Source organism: Dasypus novemcinctus, chromosome 13, assembly GCF_030445035.2.
Source record: "Dasypus novemcinctus isolate mDasNov1 chromosome 13, mDasNov1.1.hap2, whole genome shotgun sequence".
In the NCBI taxonomy this organism is placed as follows: Eukaryota; Metazoa; Chordata; class Mammalia; order Cingulata; family Dasypodidae; genus Dasypus; species Dasypus novemcinctus.
In genome coordinates, this window is record NC_080685.1 from 88348460 (window position 1) to 88364204 (window position 15745).

The 15745-nt window shown below is 51.4% G+C and overlaps 1 protein-coding gene across 9 annotated transcripts in view; it reads left to right on the forward strand.

The window, feature by feature from the left end:
• PPFIA4 (PTPRF interacting protein alpha 4) overlaps positions 1-15745 on the forward strand; it is a 54010-nt gene that overhangs the window by 24023 nt on the left and 14242 nt on the right. For 6 of the 9 annotated variants that reach the window (XR_009180196.2, XR_009180197.2, XR_009180195.2 and 3 more), the window contains exons 14-25: positions 646-754; positions 3149-3354; positions 4743-4983; positions 5458-5493; positions 5693-5826; positions 6127-6293; positions 8684-8777; positions 9225-9306; positions 9844-10044; positions 10683-10745; positions 11361-11387; positions 13514-13689. Coding sequence is in view for 2 of the 9 variants with exons in the window: in XM_058274982.1 (XP_058130965.1) it covers positions 646-754; positions 3149-3354; positions 4743-4983; positions 5458-5493; positions 5693-5826; positions 6127-6293; positions 8684-8777; positions 9225-9306; positions 9844-10044; positions 10683-10745; positions 11361-11387; positions 13514-13689 (1536 nt within the window). In the remaining 7 variants the exon portion in view is untranslated. The remainder of the gene's footprint in view (positions 1-645; positions 755-3148; positions 3355-4742; positions 4984-5457; positions 5494-5692; positions 5827-6126; positions 6294-8683; positions 8778-9224; positions 9307-9843; positions 10045-10682; positions 10746-11360; positions 11388-13513; positions 13690-15745) is intronic. The other 3 variants (XR_011645532.1, XR_009180201.2, XM_058274984.1) reach the window with 1 other exon arrangement.

Genomic DNA, 15745 nt, shown 5'->3' on the forward strand with positions numbered 1-15745 from the left:
GTTGTTGGCTTACCCTGTCTCCTGGCTCTGGGGTCCTTTGAGGGTTCCAAGGTGGGAAGGGATAAGGAAGAAATGTTACTAGGGGAGGCTTCCAGATATTTCAGAGGGTCATTCCTGGGATCCTGAAATCTCAAGGTTGGAGTAGACCTTTGGGGCCATCAAAATGGCTTCTCTATGTTCTCTGAAGTTTCTTGGTAGGATCATGGGAAGACTCTAGGCAAGTTGCTGGGGAGAAGGCCAAGACCCTGAGAGTGAAAAGGACTGTCTGAAATCATGCCTTCCAACCTCTCTCAGTGCCATGAGCCTCTGCTTGAATACCTCTTTAATGGGGAGCTCTTTTTTTCCCCCAAAGTTGCCAGTTGCATCTAAGCCACCTCTTGCTATTTAGAAGGTCCTTCTTATGTTAAATAGAGAACTGCCTCCCTAAAACTTTCTCCCCTGGGTCATTCTGACTCCCTAGAACAAGAGAGTATAAGTCTCATCTCTTGCTTACATGGCAGCCCCTGCACACGTTCATGAGAGTGCTGTGTCCTACTAAGCCTTCTCTTCTCCAAGCTGAAGACCCCTTAGCTCTTTGGGCCCAATAGGTATGAACTGCGTTCTCAGCACTCAGGGTCATCTTTTCCTTCCTTTCCACCACTCCAGGTCCCATGTGGGCAGTGCAGCGGACGTGCGGTTCTCTCTGACCACAACCACCCATGCGCCCCCAGGTCTGCATCGTCGTTACTCGGCCCGGCGGGAAGAGTCTGCCAAGGTGAGGGGGTACAGGTTGAGTGGGGGGGCGAGTGTATCCCTGGGGACTTGGGGGTCAGTTTGGCCACGTGCCTGGCTCCAGTTACACAGACGGCTGGCCTGCGGTGTAAATCGTCCCCCTGCCCTCCCCCATGTCGACAACAGCTGCAGTCCTCGGGTTGGGGCCATCGTCAGCTGCAACAGCTGTGCCTCCCCCCAGCCTCCTGGTGGCCAAGAGAAAAGGGGCTGGCAGGTGGCCAGCCAGCCCTGGTGGCCCCACAGAAGCGTGTGTGCGTGTGCCTGGGTGTGCAGGCGTGTGTTTCTGGTGGTTGGGGTGTGGGATGTAGGGGAAGACGGAATTGGCAAGTTTTCTGGAACAAAAGCTGTGGTTTATGGGGGAGGTGAGAGAGGGATGACAGGTTGACTGGGCCCTTGGGAGGGCACCTGGAGTTCTCTCAGCAGCAGCTGAGAGTTCTTGCTGTCTGAGTCTGTCTAAGGAGATTATGGGTGAACCAGGGAAAATAAGGGGCAGAAAAGGGTTGATGTTTGTCTTTCAGGGAAGTATGAGTCCTGCGTGGTCCCCATTTGTTAACCATGTTCTGTTCTGAGCCCAGGTCTTCTACATGCCCTGGGGCACTACAAGATAGAGCAGAGAAAGGAGCTTCCTGTCTGATGAGGGAAGATTCATCTCTGCTCTTAGGAAACACCTAGTCTGATGGGAGAATCATAGTCGGAAGGCAGCTCTTTCTCTCCCCTCACCTCTCTGCTCTTTTTGTTTATAAGGACACAGCAGTTGCTCAGGAGCTCAGACTAAAGGCTGCAGGAGCTAGAAAAGGGCCCTAAGAGGGAATCTGGGGGTTAGGGTCTTAGAGGAATGGGGGTTAGAGCACCTCTTTGTCCTTGTCTCCCTTCCCCTCTTTACCCTGTTCTCTCAATTCTCCCAGTCCAGCTATGTACCCTTTCTTTTTCTGGGTCTTTGTCCACCTAAGAGATATGTAGGATGATTTCTGAGAAGCTGCCACCTCGAGGATTGACCAGAGGGTCCCATGATGTGCTGAAACTTGGAGAGACACAAGACAGTCAGGCTCGGCCTTTTCTTGTTCACTCTACCTAGACACCCTTTTTGAGTTTGTATTCATAGAAATTGATCATCTTTATGTAGTATTTACTTTATGCCCAACCCCATGCTAAGTGCTTTATGCAGATTTCCTCCTTTAATCTTCACAGCTATCTATGAGGTAGGTACTATTATTATTCTCATTTTACAGTGAAGAAACTAAGGCACAGAGAGGTTAAACATCTTTCCCATGGTTGCACAACTAGTATTTGTATTTGACGAAGCCAAGATTCAAGCTCAGGCAGTCTTTCTCTGGAATCTGTTTACAACTGCTATGCTATACCTTCTTGATTAGTTAGAGCACTGTTTCTTAGACTTTAGTGTGCAAACAAATCACCCAGGGGTCTTGTGAATCAGCAGGGTCTAGGATGGGACCTGCATCTCTAACGAGCTCCCAGGAGATGCCAGTGCTGCCAGGTCCTCAGACCACATGTCGAGTAGCACTGAGTTAGGGTTCTCTAGAGAGGGGAGGGTCCTGTTCCTCAGCTATCTGGGGTGTCTTTTTTTTTCTTTTTTCCCATAAAGGGTATTTATTTGAGGTAGGAGCTCACAGATCCCAGGCCATAAAGCATAAGTTACTTCCCTCACCAAAGTCTATTTCCACGTGTTGGCGCAAGATGGCTGCCGACATTTGTGAGGGTTCAGGCTTCTTGGGTTCCTCCCTTCCAGGGTCTTGCTTCTTCCTGGGCTCAGCATTCCTCTCTTCCTGGGGCTGGCTTCTCTTTCCTCTGTGTGCTGACTTCCCAGGCTCCAGCTTAAGGCTTCAGCATCAGACTCCAACATCAAAAACCCCTAACACTGTCCTTTGCCATGACTTTTATCCATGCCTTTTATCTCAACGCCTTAATGACATGGCCCAATCAAAGCCCTAATCATAACTTAATCACACCCAGATTACAAACATAATCCAATATCTATTTTTGGAATTCATAACCATATCAAACTGCTACAGATACCCTATGATTATATTAAATTTAAAGATTATTACTTTTACTTGGTAATATCAATTTAGGGCTTTTGATTTGACCATATTAGAAGGGCATGACTCAACTTGAGCCCTGATCCCCTTGGTGGGCTGATATAAACCCACACTCGCTTAAGAAAACACACGGAAAAGGAGAGAACTTTGTCCTTTTTGATCCTGCAGCCCCAGGGAGGGATGAGTCTTTGCCTGATAGCTTACAGTTACTGTTAAGTATCTTTTTTTTTTTTTTATTTTTAATTTTTTATTGAAGTATATCATTCATACATGATCTGGGATGTCTTTTTATTTCCCCTTTGCCCTCCTTCTTTTCTTAGGACTGGGAGCCTTCTCCACTGCCTGGGGTGCTGCCCACAGCCGCCCCTACCTTTGACAGTGACCCTGAGATATCTGATGTGGACGAGGATGAGCCAGGGGGCCTGGTGGGCTCCATGGACGTTGTCTCCCCCAGTGGCCACTCAGATGCGCAGACCCTGGCCATGATGCTGCAGGAGCAGCTGGATGCCATCAATGAGGAGATCAGGTCAGGGTAGGGATGAGGGACCCAGGGGGTTCCTTGAAGGATAGGGCCCCTTGTGCTTGGGCGCTGTAAGAACATTCCACATGTATGTGCTTGTCTCTTACAGCTGCCCCCTTAGAGGGCCGCAGTGTAGGCACCCTGGGAGGGGCATCAGGCAAGACTGGGCCCAGTGATCCCCAGCAAGGATGGGGCAGGGTCCTCGAAGGACCTCTCAGGCTTCGCCTCCCTCCCAGGGCCGTGACGTGGCTGCTGCAGCTCCCCTGGCTCCTGCAGTTCATCATTTTCACCAAGAGTTGAGCTCCCACATACTGAGCCCAACGGGGTGGGAGCTTTGCGAAAGCCACGGTCAGCCTTACCGTGCCCCTGGGCTAGGCAGCGTTCCCTCCCTTGTACGCAAGGGAATGGTAGCTCAGTGAGGCTAAGCGGCTTGCCCGAGGCCAACACCTAGTAAGTGGCAAGCGTGGTCCGCTCGGCCAGGCTTCCCATACCCAGTGAGGCATCAGACAGAACCCAGTGCCAGGGAAAGGTGTCAAAAACCCTCCCTTTTACCCTGCCTTTTTGAGAGTTTATTAATGTGAATGACAAACAGCAAGGGAAGTCAGAGCCAGATTGCAGCAGACCCTTGCAGGGTCCTAGAGATCATCTGGTTCAGAGGCCAGAGTTTTGGACTTTTCAGAAGAATAAAAAAATAAATAAAAATTAAAAAGTAGAAGGGTGCTAACATAAGGACTGCCAGCTAAATGCAATGTAAAAGATAGATACCATTCTGTAAAAGAAAGAACATTTTACCATCCCTAAAGTAGGAAAGTAATATTCTCAGAATAAAAACAAGCCCTTTTCCATAAAGGAGGGTTGGCATCTTCCCCTCAGCTGTTTCTGTGTGTGTGTGTGAGTGTGTATATACACCCCAGCACTCCTTCTCTCTGAGGGCCACAAACATACACCATTCTTTTTCTCATTTTCCCACAGAACAGGGAAAACTCTGTTAGGGATCAGCATCCATTGCAGGTTCTGAGCACTCCTGACACTGTATATTTTGGAAAACTGAGGCCCAGAGAGCAAAGTGCCTGACTGGTCCCTCTAGTTAGTGGCAGAGTCCGCCTTCCATGATGGTTTGTTCGACTGAACACTCCTTTCCCAGCAACTGATTTCATGGAACCCAGCAGGCACTAAGAGAGCCTGGGATCCATTCCCAATCTAGGGTGTGGCAGAAACAAGGCTCCTGGCTACGCCCTGTCTATCCCTGCAAAGGGGGAGACAGTGGCGTGCACTGGACCTTGCCTTCTGTGGGTGGATGCGTGGGGGGTGGTGGTGCCCGCAGCACCCAGCACCTGCCTCCTGCCTGTCCTTGCTGGGGATCACGGTGAGACCCGGCTTTGCCTGCCTCCTAGGATGATCCAGGAAGAGAAGGAGTCCACCGAGCTCCGCGCCGAGGAGATTGAGACGCGAGTGACTAGCGGCAGCATGGAGGCCCTAAACCTGACGCAGCTGCGGAAGCGCGGCTCTATCCCCACCTCTCTGACTGCCCTGTCCCTGGCCAGCGCGTCCCCCCCGCTCAGCGGCCGCTCCACGCCTAAGCTTACCTCCCGCAGCGCCGCCCAGGACCTGGACCGGATGGGGGTCATGACCCTGGTGAGAGTCGCGGGGCATTTGATGAGGTGTGCCTTGGCATCCCCGGGCTCGGCTTTGGAGTCCGGCTGAGAGGCATTTGCGGGGCTCACCCAGTCAGCCTTAGGCATCTTCTTCCCAGGCTATGTGCAGGTCCCGGATGTCAGGCTACCAACGTGTCCTTCTGGCTTTGGAAAGGGCCTGTGTAGTATCTTCCTTGCCTGCTTCCTGGGATAAGCACAGAATAATTAAGAAACTCACCCCCTGCCCACACCCCTTCCTCTCTTCCAGAGGTTGCCCGGACTTAGCTTTCCAGGCCAGCTTTTTGGCACTGCGATAGTTTCTGCAAAAGACTGAGGGCCTTGACGGGGCCAGGGAGAGCCTGGGGAGGGAGCTGAATGGTGTCTCCTCATTCTAAGGCCACTGGGCCCCTCTCGGGGTTGGCTTTAAGGCATCCAGACGGGGTAGTCCAAACTCACCCTTCACTCTCTCTTCCAGCCCAGTGACTTAAGAAAGCATAGGAGGAAGCTGCTGGTGAGTGCTGCCTGATGACTCAGGTACTACAGGGTGAACAGTCCCCAGGCCCTTCCCTTTTGGCCTCTGTCCCCGGGGCCCTTGAACCTGAGTCTGGACCCCCCAGTGCATTTCTCCTTGCTCTTCTGCCTCGTCTGGGCTGGGTAGGCAGGCCCCAAATCTTTCCCTTTATCCCCTGACGGCTCCACTGTCTGTTCAGTCGCCAGTGTCTCGGGAAGAGAACCGAGAGGATAAAGCCACCATAAAATGTGAGACTTCTCCTCCTTCCTCACCCAGGACGCTGCGATTAGAGAAGCTTGGCCACCCAGCCCTGAGCCAGGAAGAAGGCAAGAGGTAAATGGAACAGGCCCCATCTCTAGTCTCTCCATTCCCAAGGTCATCTCAGCCCTGCCCCTGCCTCTGAGTGGACTGCACCTCACCCATCCCAGGCACCCAAACATCTCACTTCTCTTTGAAACACCATCAGGAAGGACATTCCCATGTCTCTCGGCACCTGCTCTGCTCATACCCCTTACCCCCACCCCAACTCTGACGCTGAATGTAAGTTCTTCCCGAGGCCTACCTTCCACCTCTCCTACTGTAATTTAAGTATGTTTCTTCTCGTTCCACCCCCTCCTGGCTGTCATCCTTCAGCTCCTTGGAGGATCAGGGCAGCAACCCCAGCAGCAGCAACAGCAGCCAGGACTCCTTACACAAGAGCGCCAAGCGCAAGGGCATCAAGTCGTCCATCGGCCGTCTGTTCGGGAAGAAGGAGAAGGGCAGGCTGATCCAGCTGAGCCGGGATGGAGCCACGGGCCACGGTCTCTGCCCCGTGCTAGTGAAGGGGTGGGGGTGGGGAGTCAGCAGCAGGGGTGCATTCAGGCCTTCCCTGTCCGCCTCCACAGGCTGGCAGATTTCGGGTCCAGGGTTCTGTTAGAGATAGTTCCCTGCGGGGAGGGGCTGCCTGATCAGGTGGAAAGCTCCTTCCACCAGAAATGCAAAGTGGTGGCTGGATGGCAACTTATTTTTCAAGGCTGTAGAAGGGATTCCTGTATGGAGTGGAAGAGTGGACCTCTGAGGTTTTCCTGATGTTATTAGGCTCCATAGGGAGGAAACGAGCAAAACCAGGCAAGAGAAATTGCTTCCTTTTTTCTTTAGAAGAGTCACTTTTTTTTTTTAAAGATTTATTTATTTTTTAAATTTATTTCTCTCCCCCCCCACCCCCACTTCGGTTGTCTGTTCTCTGTGTCTATTTGCTGTGTCTTCTTTTGTCCGCTTCTGTTGTTGTCAGCGGCACGGGAATCTGTGTTTCTTTTTGCTGTGTCATCTTGTTGTGTCAGCTCTTCATGTGTGCAGCGCCATTCCTGGGCAGGCTGCACTTTCTTTCGCGCTGGGCGGCTCTCCCTACGGGGCGCACTCCTTGCGCGTGGGGCTCCCCTATGCGGGTAACACCCCTGTGTGGCATGGCACTTCTTGTGCGCATCAGCACTGCACACGGGCCAGCTCCACACGGGTCAAGGAGGCCCGGGATTTGAACCGCGGACCTCCCATATTGCAGACAGACGCCCTAACCACTGGGCCAAGTCCGCCGCCTAGAAGGGTCACTTCTTGATGGGAGCTGATTTCTCGTCTCTCTGGCCTCCAGGACTCAGCAGCACAATAATTCCTCCTTATGGCTTTGTTGACATTAAATTCAAGCTGCCCTGGTCAAGGGGAGATTTACTCTATGGCACATGCTTGGCAGGGGTGCGTACACGTTACCCGGGAGCTTTCTTCCTCCCCCTCGCCCTGTTCCTCTTTCTTTTCTCCCCCTCCCTTCCTTTTCCCCCCTCATCTCTTCAGTCATTTGTTCAGCAAACATCCATTAACTCCTGTATCCAAGGTGCAGTCCTAGGTGTTGGAGTGATAGTCCGTCCTCTCAAGGAGCTCAGCTGCTAATGAAATGGAAATAAGTAAAGTGGTGATTCTCCAACGCTGTATTGATAGGGTGCTCTGGAACTCAGAAGAGACGGCTGTTTAACTCAGCCGTGGAGCGAGGGGGCAGCAGGACTGGTCTTCTCTGCCTGGCAACACCTGAGCTGAACCTGGAAGGATAACTAGGACTTAGCCAGGAAGAGAGGAGTATGTGGTGGTGGGGGTGGGGAGCCCGTTATGAGAAAGGGGCACCCTGTACACAACTGAGTGGGATCAAGGTGGGGAAGGAGGGGAGCAGGGGAAGTGGGTCTGGACAGCTAGACTCAGGTCAGCTCTTAGAGCTTTGTCCAATCTGCTGAAAAGGTTTAAAAAGTTGCCCTGAGGCGGGAAGGGGAGAGGAGGGTGAGGTTATTGGAATTTCATGCAGGCGAGGGATGTGATCAGCTGGTAGAAAAGATCCTCTGGAGCCAAATGTTTAATCACACCTTCCTGCAGCTCAGGATGCTTCTAGCTGAGTGAGGAGGAAAGGCAGCCTGGAACGAGGGGCTACACCCACCCCAGCCTGAGTGGGGACGTGAAGTTGTGGAGCCCGCCACAGATCTGGGAAGCTAAAAAGGGTCGGATGGAAGGGAAGAGGCATTACTTGTGAAGTCTTAGGATTTCCTCTCAGATTGGTTTCTGGATTACTCACATCCACTGCCTTCTGTATACCATGGAGAGTGAGTGGAAATTCTTAGATAGAAATGAATTCTCAGGTGCTGCCCCTTGCCATGAATTCTGTAAGGCTCTGGCATCAATGCAAGAAGGTTCTCAGTGGAGGCGGGCAGAGCTGTGCACGTTCCCTTTGCCGTTTTGTACAAGTGTGTGCCCAGAGAGAGGGGCTGAGGGTGCCCACCCCTCATCCCAGCAGGATAATCCTCTCTGAGGGTTGTGTATGGCTCTCTGCGTTCCTTTGCACCTTGGCTTGGAGGAAGGAGAGGTTCTGTCTAGGATTCTGCTGCTATTAGCAAGGAACAATTATAGCCCATCCTGTCTAGAAAACATCTCTGGGGTCAAGGCTTCTAGGGGAAAGCTCCCTGGGCTGGGGATGACCTCCTTAATGTCACTCTGGGGCTGACTGGAAGCACAGACATGGCAGGGAGGTCCCAGGAATAACGGGCAGTCCCATCAGGCCCTGGGTGCACTCATGGCTTGTTAGATTCAGGGGAGCCTCCTGCTGCTTCTGCTCCCCCTCCCTGGTGCAGGTCCAGGCGGAGAAGCAGAGGGTCTGCTGACACACCCATCTCTTCCCTTCCAGTTCTGCTAACAGACTCCGAGCTTAGTCTGCAGGAGCCCTTGGTGCCTGCCAAGCTGGGGACCCAGGCCGAGAAGGACCGGCGGCTGAAGAAGAAGTAAGAGCCACAGCCAGGGTCGTCCCTTCTTCCAGGCTGCCATGGGTGCTGAGCTCAGGGGGCCTTGGTGAACTGGGTTGGCCAGGTCCGTGTGGGTGCATTGGGGCCTGGGAGGTGGCTCTTAGGCTGACCCTCGGGAGTAGAGGACAGGGGGCTGTAGGAGGGTGATGGGGCCCTGTGGGTCTCTGGCAAAGAAGACTAAAATGGGTAAGTCAGTTGTGTGTCAGGTCAAATGCAAACACATACGAACACCCTCTGGGGGTGGAGAGGTATTCCTGTCTCACTTCTGGGTGTCACACTGCCTCAGGCACAGAGCAGAGCTGGCAGTCCCAGGGCGGGGGAGCAGAGGTACTGTGAGTCCAACTCTTGGCATAGCCCAGCAGTCCCTAGGACGAAGCACAGCTGGGAGGCAGGAAGGACCAGTGAGTCTGTTTTTCCTCCTGTAAGACACCAGCTGCTTGAAGATGCCCGCAGGAAAGGAACGCCCTTCGCTCAGTGGGATGGGCCTACTGTGGTCTCCTGGTTGGAGGTAAACCTGGGCACAGGTGGGCCACTCAGGGGCATGGTGGGAAGGTTATAGGGGGTGGGACAGGGACTCTTGAGGCCGAGGGTAGTGTCTTTTCCAGCATGTTTCACTCCTGCCAAGGATACAAGTGCCATGTCTAGTATTTAACCCTCTTAACCCTCACGAGTTACTTTGGAGGACAGAATTGAGGCCCTCCTTACTGGTGCCTCATGGGTAGCTAAGTGTGTATTAACGGTATTAATTATCACTGAGGCATTAGACTTTCACAGGCCATGTGACTCTTTGTATAGACTGTCCCCCAGGAGATACTCACCCATGGGATGCTGGGAAAATCCCTTTCACCTTCCGAGGCCTCAGAATTTTCATTAGTAAAATGGGAGAGAGAGGGATTTGAGGATGGTCATCTCTACATTTCCAAGTCCCAGTGTTTTGCACTTGCTCTACTGAGACTATTGCCCCTTGGTATTTCTAATTTCTTGGCAATGGTGCCCAGATCCTGGGGAAGGGGCTGAATTACCCGCCTATGTCCCACGTCTGCAGCTCTGGGTGGGGATGCCTGCCTGGTACGTGGCAGCCTGCCGGGCCAATGTCAAGAGCGGTGCCATCATGTCCGCCCTGTCGGACACAGAGATCCAGCGGGAGATCGGCATCAGCAACGCCCTCCACCGGCTCAAGCTCCGGCTGGCCATCCAGGAGATGGTGTCGCTGACCAGCCCCTCCGCCCCGCCCACCTCCAGGACTGTGAGTGGTCCTCTCCTCATCCCGGATATTTTCAGAGGCCCTGGAGTAGCATTTGCACAGCCTCCTATTGGTGTTTGGGAAGATGGTAGCGTCGAGTCCCACCCCACCCCCATCCACACAAAGGCTTTGCCTGGTCTCCGAGGAGGTGACATTGATTCATTGATTCTACCCACCATGGGCTCCATTTTCCCATCCTTGCCTGGCCAACAATTGAAGGTCTCTGGGCAGAGTTTCCAGGACAGGACTTCTGGGACTCTGTGGTATTGTCAGACTGGGGGAAGCGAGGGAGTAGGGCACCTGTAAATTCTGCCCTTGTCCTCAAACTCTCCATGGGAATGCAGGCTACTCCGTGGGGCCCCTGGAGCAAAATATTTCATTGTAATCCTTCTCTGTGCTTGGGGTCAGCCTCCACAGGACTTCCTGGGTTCCAGGTATGGTGCTAAGAAATGTGGACACAATAATAAAAGAGGTGTGTCCCTGCTATCTAGTAGGTCTGAGCTTGACAGGTGCAGAGCTCTGGGTCGGGCCTATGGGAGGTGTCAGAGGAAGGGAGCTTTGTCCTTGTCCTCGGGGCTCCCATCCTGATGGGGATCCTGGGGACCCACACCCAGGACCAGCTAGGTTTCCTCTGCTTACAGTCTTCTGGGAACGTCTGGGTCACCCATGAAGAGATGGAAACTCTAGCAACATCCACTAAAACAGTGAGTCTGGCCTTTGGGCCTGGGGCTTGGGCCTGGCATTAGGGCTGCTGACTCCCTTGAGGATGAGGGGAAGGTCGTGGGAAGGTGGAGGGTGGTGACTGGGTTCTATTCTCAGGTGTTGGGTTGATAGGGGAAAGAGGTAAGATTGGGAACAGTTGTGTGTGCGTGTGTGAGGAGTCTATTCTAGGGAGTCACAAGCTCATCCTAGGTCACTGGTGCCCTGCAGTGGACAAGAGCTGGGCTGGAGGGGGCTTTGCTCTGGATGCTATAGGCCTGAAGCCAGAGTCCCTGTCCTTGTGCTTGATTCTTGGCGGAGGAAGAGGGAGGGTTGGGAGAGCCTGGTTTCTTGCCGGGCTCACAGCCAAGCCTGGGAAGTGTGTAAGTGTGTCTTTGTCACACACACACACACACACACACACACACACACTGCTCCTCTCTCACCACAAACATGCACCAGGCTTCCTTTTTCTCTTAACCATCCCAACAAGCTTTCCTTGGTCGCCCACCCAGCTATTGGGCCATCTTCTCCCTCTTCCTGATGGGGCCTGGGGTGAAGGCTGACAGGTTTGTTGACTTTGCCTGTTTCCCCTGACACGCTGCACTCGTTCCTGCTAGGACAGTGAGGAGGGCAGCTGGGCTCAGGTAAGACCCCCTTCCCTTCTCCAGAGCCAACTCTCAGGGCTTCAGGACAATCCTCTGCCAATAGGGCCCCACCTTCACATAACCATCTGGGTCCCAGTGAGTCCCTCTTCACACAGGTTCTCTCTGCTGAAGTCCCCCTCCCCTCATTCCCCCTCAGCTGCTGGTTTGGTCTCTCAGGATGGCAGGTGAGCAGCTTGGAGGGCTGTGCCCCCAGCCTGCCCTGTTCTTCCCCTTGATTTGGTTCTCCTCCCAGAGATGATGTGGATTAGATTGGGATGAATCCTCCTTCTCTCCTGTGCCTCTCACAGAATTTAGCAGAGACTCTTCATTCATCCATTTAGTGAGAAAAAAATTTATTGAGCATCTACTAGGTATTAGGTCTTTCCAGACTCTTTGGATACAGAAGTGCACAAAACAAGCCCTTATGGAGCTTATATTCTAGTGGAGAGACAGACAGTAAACAAACAAATACGTGGACAGTATTTTAAGACGTGCTAAATGCTGTGGGAAAAAGCACAGAGCAGTGCTGTTTATGCTTATAGAAAAAAAACCTCATCAGCAGGAGACTGGACAAACCAATGATCATATATTCACACAGTAAATACCTCTTCAGTAGAGGAAATGGATGAAACTTAGAAATAGTTAATTGAGAAATGGAAGCCCCACAAGATTCATAAGTATTTGATAATAAAACTCAAAAATAAGCACTATTAATGATATGTTGTTCAAAGAAATATACATCAGTGATTGTAAAAACTGTAAATTTTTTAAAAGCAAGGGAATGATAAACATAAAACTCAGGGGCGTGGTTACCTCTAGAGGGGCAGCAAGGCAAGGGAGGGGAGAAGAGCGCAAAGGCGGATGCCTTGCTGTGGATAATGTTCCAGTTCTTACCTTGGATGATGGGTCCAGAGAAGTCAATGTCATTTTTATGCTTAATAACTCACATTATATATATCTGTGTATATATATATATATATATATATATATATATATATATATATATATATTTTTTTTTTTAGCTTACTGGGGGCTGGGGATTGAACCTAGGTCCTTATATGTGAGAAGCTGGTGCACAACCATTGAGCAGCATCAGCTTCCCTGAATTGGTTTTTTTTTTTTTTTCCTTTGTTTTACCTATTATTTGTTTTTGTTTTTTCAGGAGGCACTGGGAACCAAACCCAGGACCTCCCATATGGGAGGCAGAAGCTCAACCACTTGAGCCACATTCACTTCCATATTTTTTCTCTCTTTTTTGATATTCATCATTTAGTGTGGCACTGTTCTCATACTTTCCTTTATTTCCTTAGATGTGGTCCCCTTTAGTTCTTTGAACAGATTTATAATAGATTCTTTCAAGTTATATATATATATTTATATGTGCCAATAATTTCATTTTAAAAGTTAATAAAAGAAAAATGTTCCATCTGAAAAACGTAAGTAGGAACAGGAAGGAGAGGGATGGAGGTTGCTGGTAAAACTAAAGCCTTCTAAAAATGGCACAGTCAGGGAGGCCACTGCTGAGCAGAGACCTGAGGTTTCTCAGAACTGGGGAGAGGGAGTGTGGGTGGGGAGAGCTATAGCAAAGGAGCTGGAGGGTTCTTGGAGCAGAGGACCAGGCCTTGGAGAACTGAGAGCTGGCCGTTCGGGGGCGGGCCCCCAGCCTTTACTTTTACATCTTTAGCCAACACTTCACTCCCTTGTGGGCTGTGTGAGGCGCTGCCTCCCGGAGCCAGGCCGGCTTCCCTTTGCCACTTTGCATGTCCCCCCGGCTCGCGGGCTTGGGGCTCACCGAGAACAGGAAGGCACATCTGCTGCAAAACACCACAATGCCTTCCAGCGCTGACAGGAAGGGTTTCATGTCATCTGCTGCGTCTGTTCATTAGTGTAGATAATTGTTATGTGAGTGGAATTTCATTATTTTGAGATCTTAAAAAGTTCCATTTAAAATCCCCATCTCCCGCCACTACCAGGACCTTAGTGAAAAGAAACTGGGATGTTAATGAACTGCCCCGCCGCCCTCCTGGATGGAGAATGGAGTGATGTTTCTCCCAACCGGATAAGCCAGCTGCAGCCTACGGGCACTGCCTCCTTCCTCCCGTAACCTCCCCATCTTGTGTCCCCAGACCCTGGCCTACGGCGACATGAACCACGAGTGGATTGGGAACGAGTGGCTGCCCAGCCTGGGGCTCCCCCAGTACCGCAGCTACTTCATGGAGTGCCTGGTGGACGCACGCATGCTGGATCACCTCACCAAGAAGGACCTGCGTGTCCACCTGAAGATGGTAGACAGCTTCCACCGGTGAGCACGGCTGGGGCCAGGCCCCCCCCAGATGGGACTCCCCTAGCTCTGATCTCCAGGCCGGGGTCTGTCCCAGAAATAGACGTGCTTCTGGCTGGTAACAGCTCTCCCTGTCGAGAAAGTCTCCCTTGTCAAATCCTAGTTTCATCGTGCGATTTGAGGATTTATTTAGTCCCCTCATTTCTCACCCTGAAGACATAAGAAGTCATTCTGTTTAGCTTCACTTACTTTGAGATTTTCTTCCTAGGTTGGGAATTTTATTACTTGTCTCTGGGCTTGCTAAATACTCTACATTTACCCTGAGAAGATTCATAGTCTATTTAGGCGTCTGAATCCTTCTGAGTTGAGGGGAAAGGTCTTTCTGGGCCCTGACGTGCCAGCATCCCAGATCTGAGCCTCTCAGTTCTTAGCCTATACCCTTTTTAGAGGATGCCGTGCAATCCTCTCCTTACCTTCTTTGCCGAAAAGATCTTCTGTTTACAGAGACTGCTGCTGAGGTCCCAAACTGGCAGCAGTGTGCAGAAATTGGGCCACGGATGTGTTGTGTTCAGCCCACACCGTATTCAAAAAATTATTTAATTGCCAGTAAATGCAAGGACATTTCACATGAAATTCTGGATTTCTGGCTTCTCTTGAAAAGTTGAAAACTCTCTCAACACATACTAGCATGGGAAGAACCAGCTGGCCCTGGGTAGTAGCAGCCCCCATCAGATGGGTGGGCCTCCCCCAGCTCCTTCTGGCCCCCTCCAGCCTGCTTCACTCATTCAACGACCTGTTTGGCCCCACTAGGCTTTACGTTGGAGAGCAAGCTGGGATGGTCACAGTTCTGGGAGTTGACAGCTTTGAGTGAGCCCTTCTCCCTAAGTATTCTAATGTTCCTCACATCTAGCTTCAAATTGCACAGGTTGCTATTTGTGCCAAGTCTCTTGCCTTGAGTGAATAATGGGACAAGAGGTGGGGCTGAGGGTGTATGGCTTTTCAAGGTCCTCTTGGGGCTCTGTGGATGTCCTTAGTCTTCCCGACTCATAAGCAATAGACAGGTAAATCTAGAAGGGATCCTCCCATTTTATGGGTGAGGAATAGGCACGTAAGAGTAGCAGCCCAAGGTCACACAGGGATAAGAGCAGCGTGCAGGTGGAAGCCAAGGCTTCTGATGCCACTTGTGGTGTCCCTGTCACCTCAGCACAGAGCCTCTTGTCCTGGGACTCAGCCTTCCTGACCTCAGGCTGGGAGCTGACTTGAGAGGGGAAGCCTGGGTCTTCCCACACCCCACCTTGCTGACCCAGCCGCACCTGCCCCCTCCTCAGTGCTTGACAGGGCTGGGGAGGGAAGGACAGCTCCCTCTTAGAGCCAGGATGTGCCAGAGCTGCTAGAGGCTCCATCAGTCCAGCCCTATTCAGCAGTGTGGAAATCCTCCCACACCCCCCTGCCCAGTCCCCAGGAGGGAATCCTGGTGTATGCCAAGCACGTGGGACCCAGATTCGGCGGTGGTAATCAGCTCGAATCCTGTGTGCTTCAGTCTCTAGAGCATTTGCACATTCCTTACCTCAACTACGTATATACCTGCTTTTATTCTGCTTAACATATCAGAAGCATGTTCTCATGTCTTTAAGAATTATTTTAAAACATGATTTTTAGGGAGCAGATGTAGTTCAAGTGGTTGAGTGCCTGTTTCCCATGTACAAGGTCCCGGATTTGTTCCCCAGTACCTCCTACAAACAAAACAAAACCAACAAACAACAAATAAATGAATAAACCCACTCAGGGGAGCCAGTGTAGCTCAGTGGTTGAACGTCAGCCTCCCACATATGAGGTTCTGGGTTCAATGCCTGGCCTGGTACCTAAGAAACAAAACAAAACAAAAACAAAACAAAACATAATTTTTCTGACAAGGAGGGGATTTTTTAAAAATCTCACTTTATAAACAGGAAAACAGGCCCAACAGAGGTTAACTGAGTTCTGCCAGGCCACTCAACCAGGTGGTTAGAGACTGGGGCTAAAACTCTTATCTCTTGACACCCAACTCGGAGGTCTTTTCCTTAGAGCATTTTGTGCC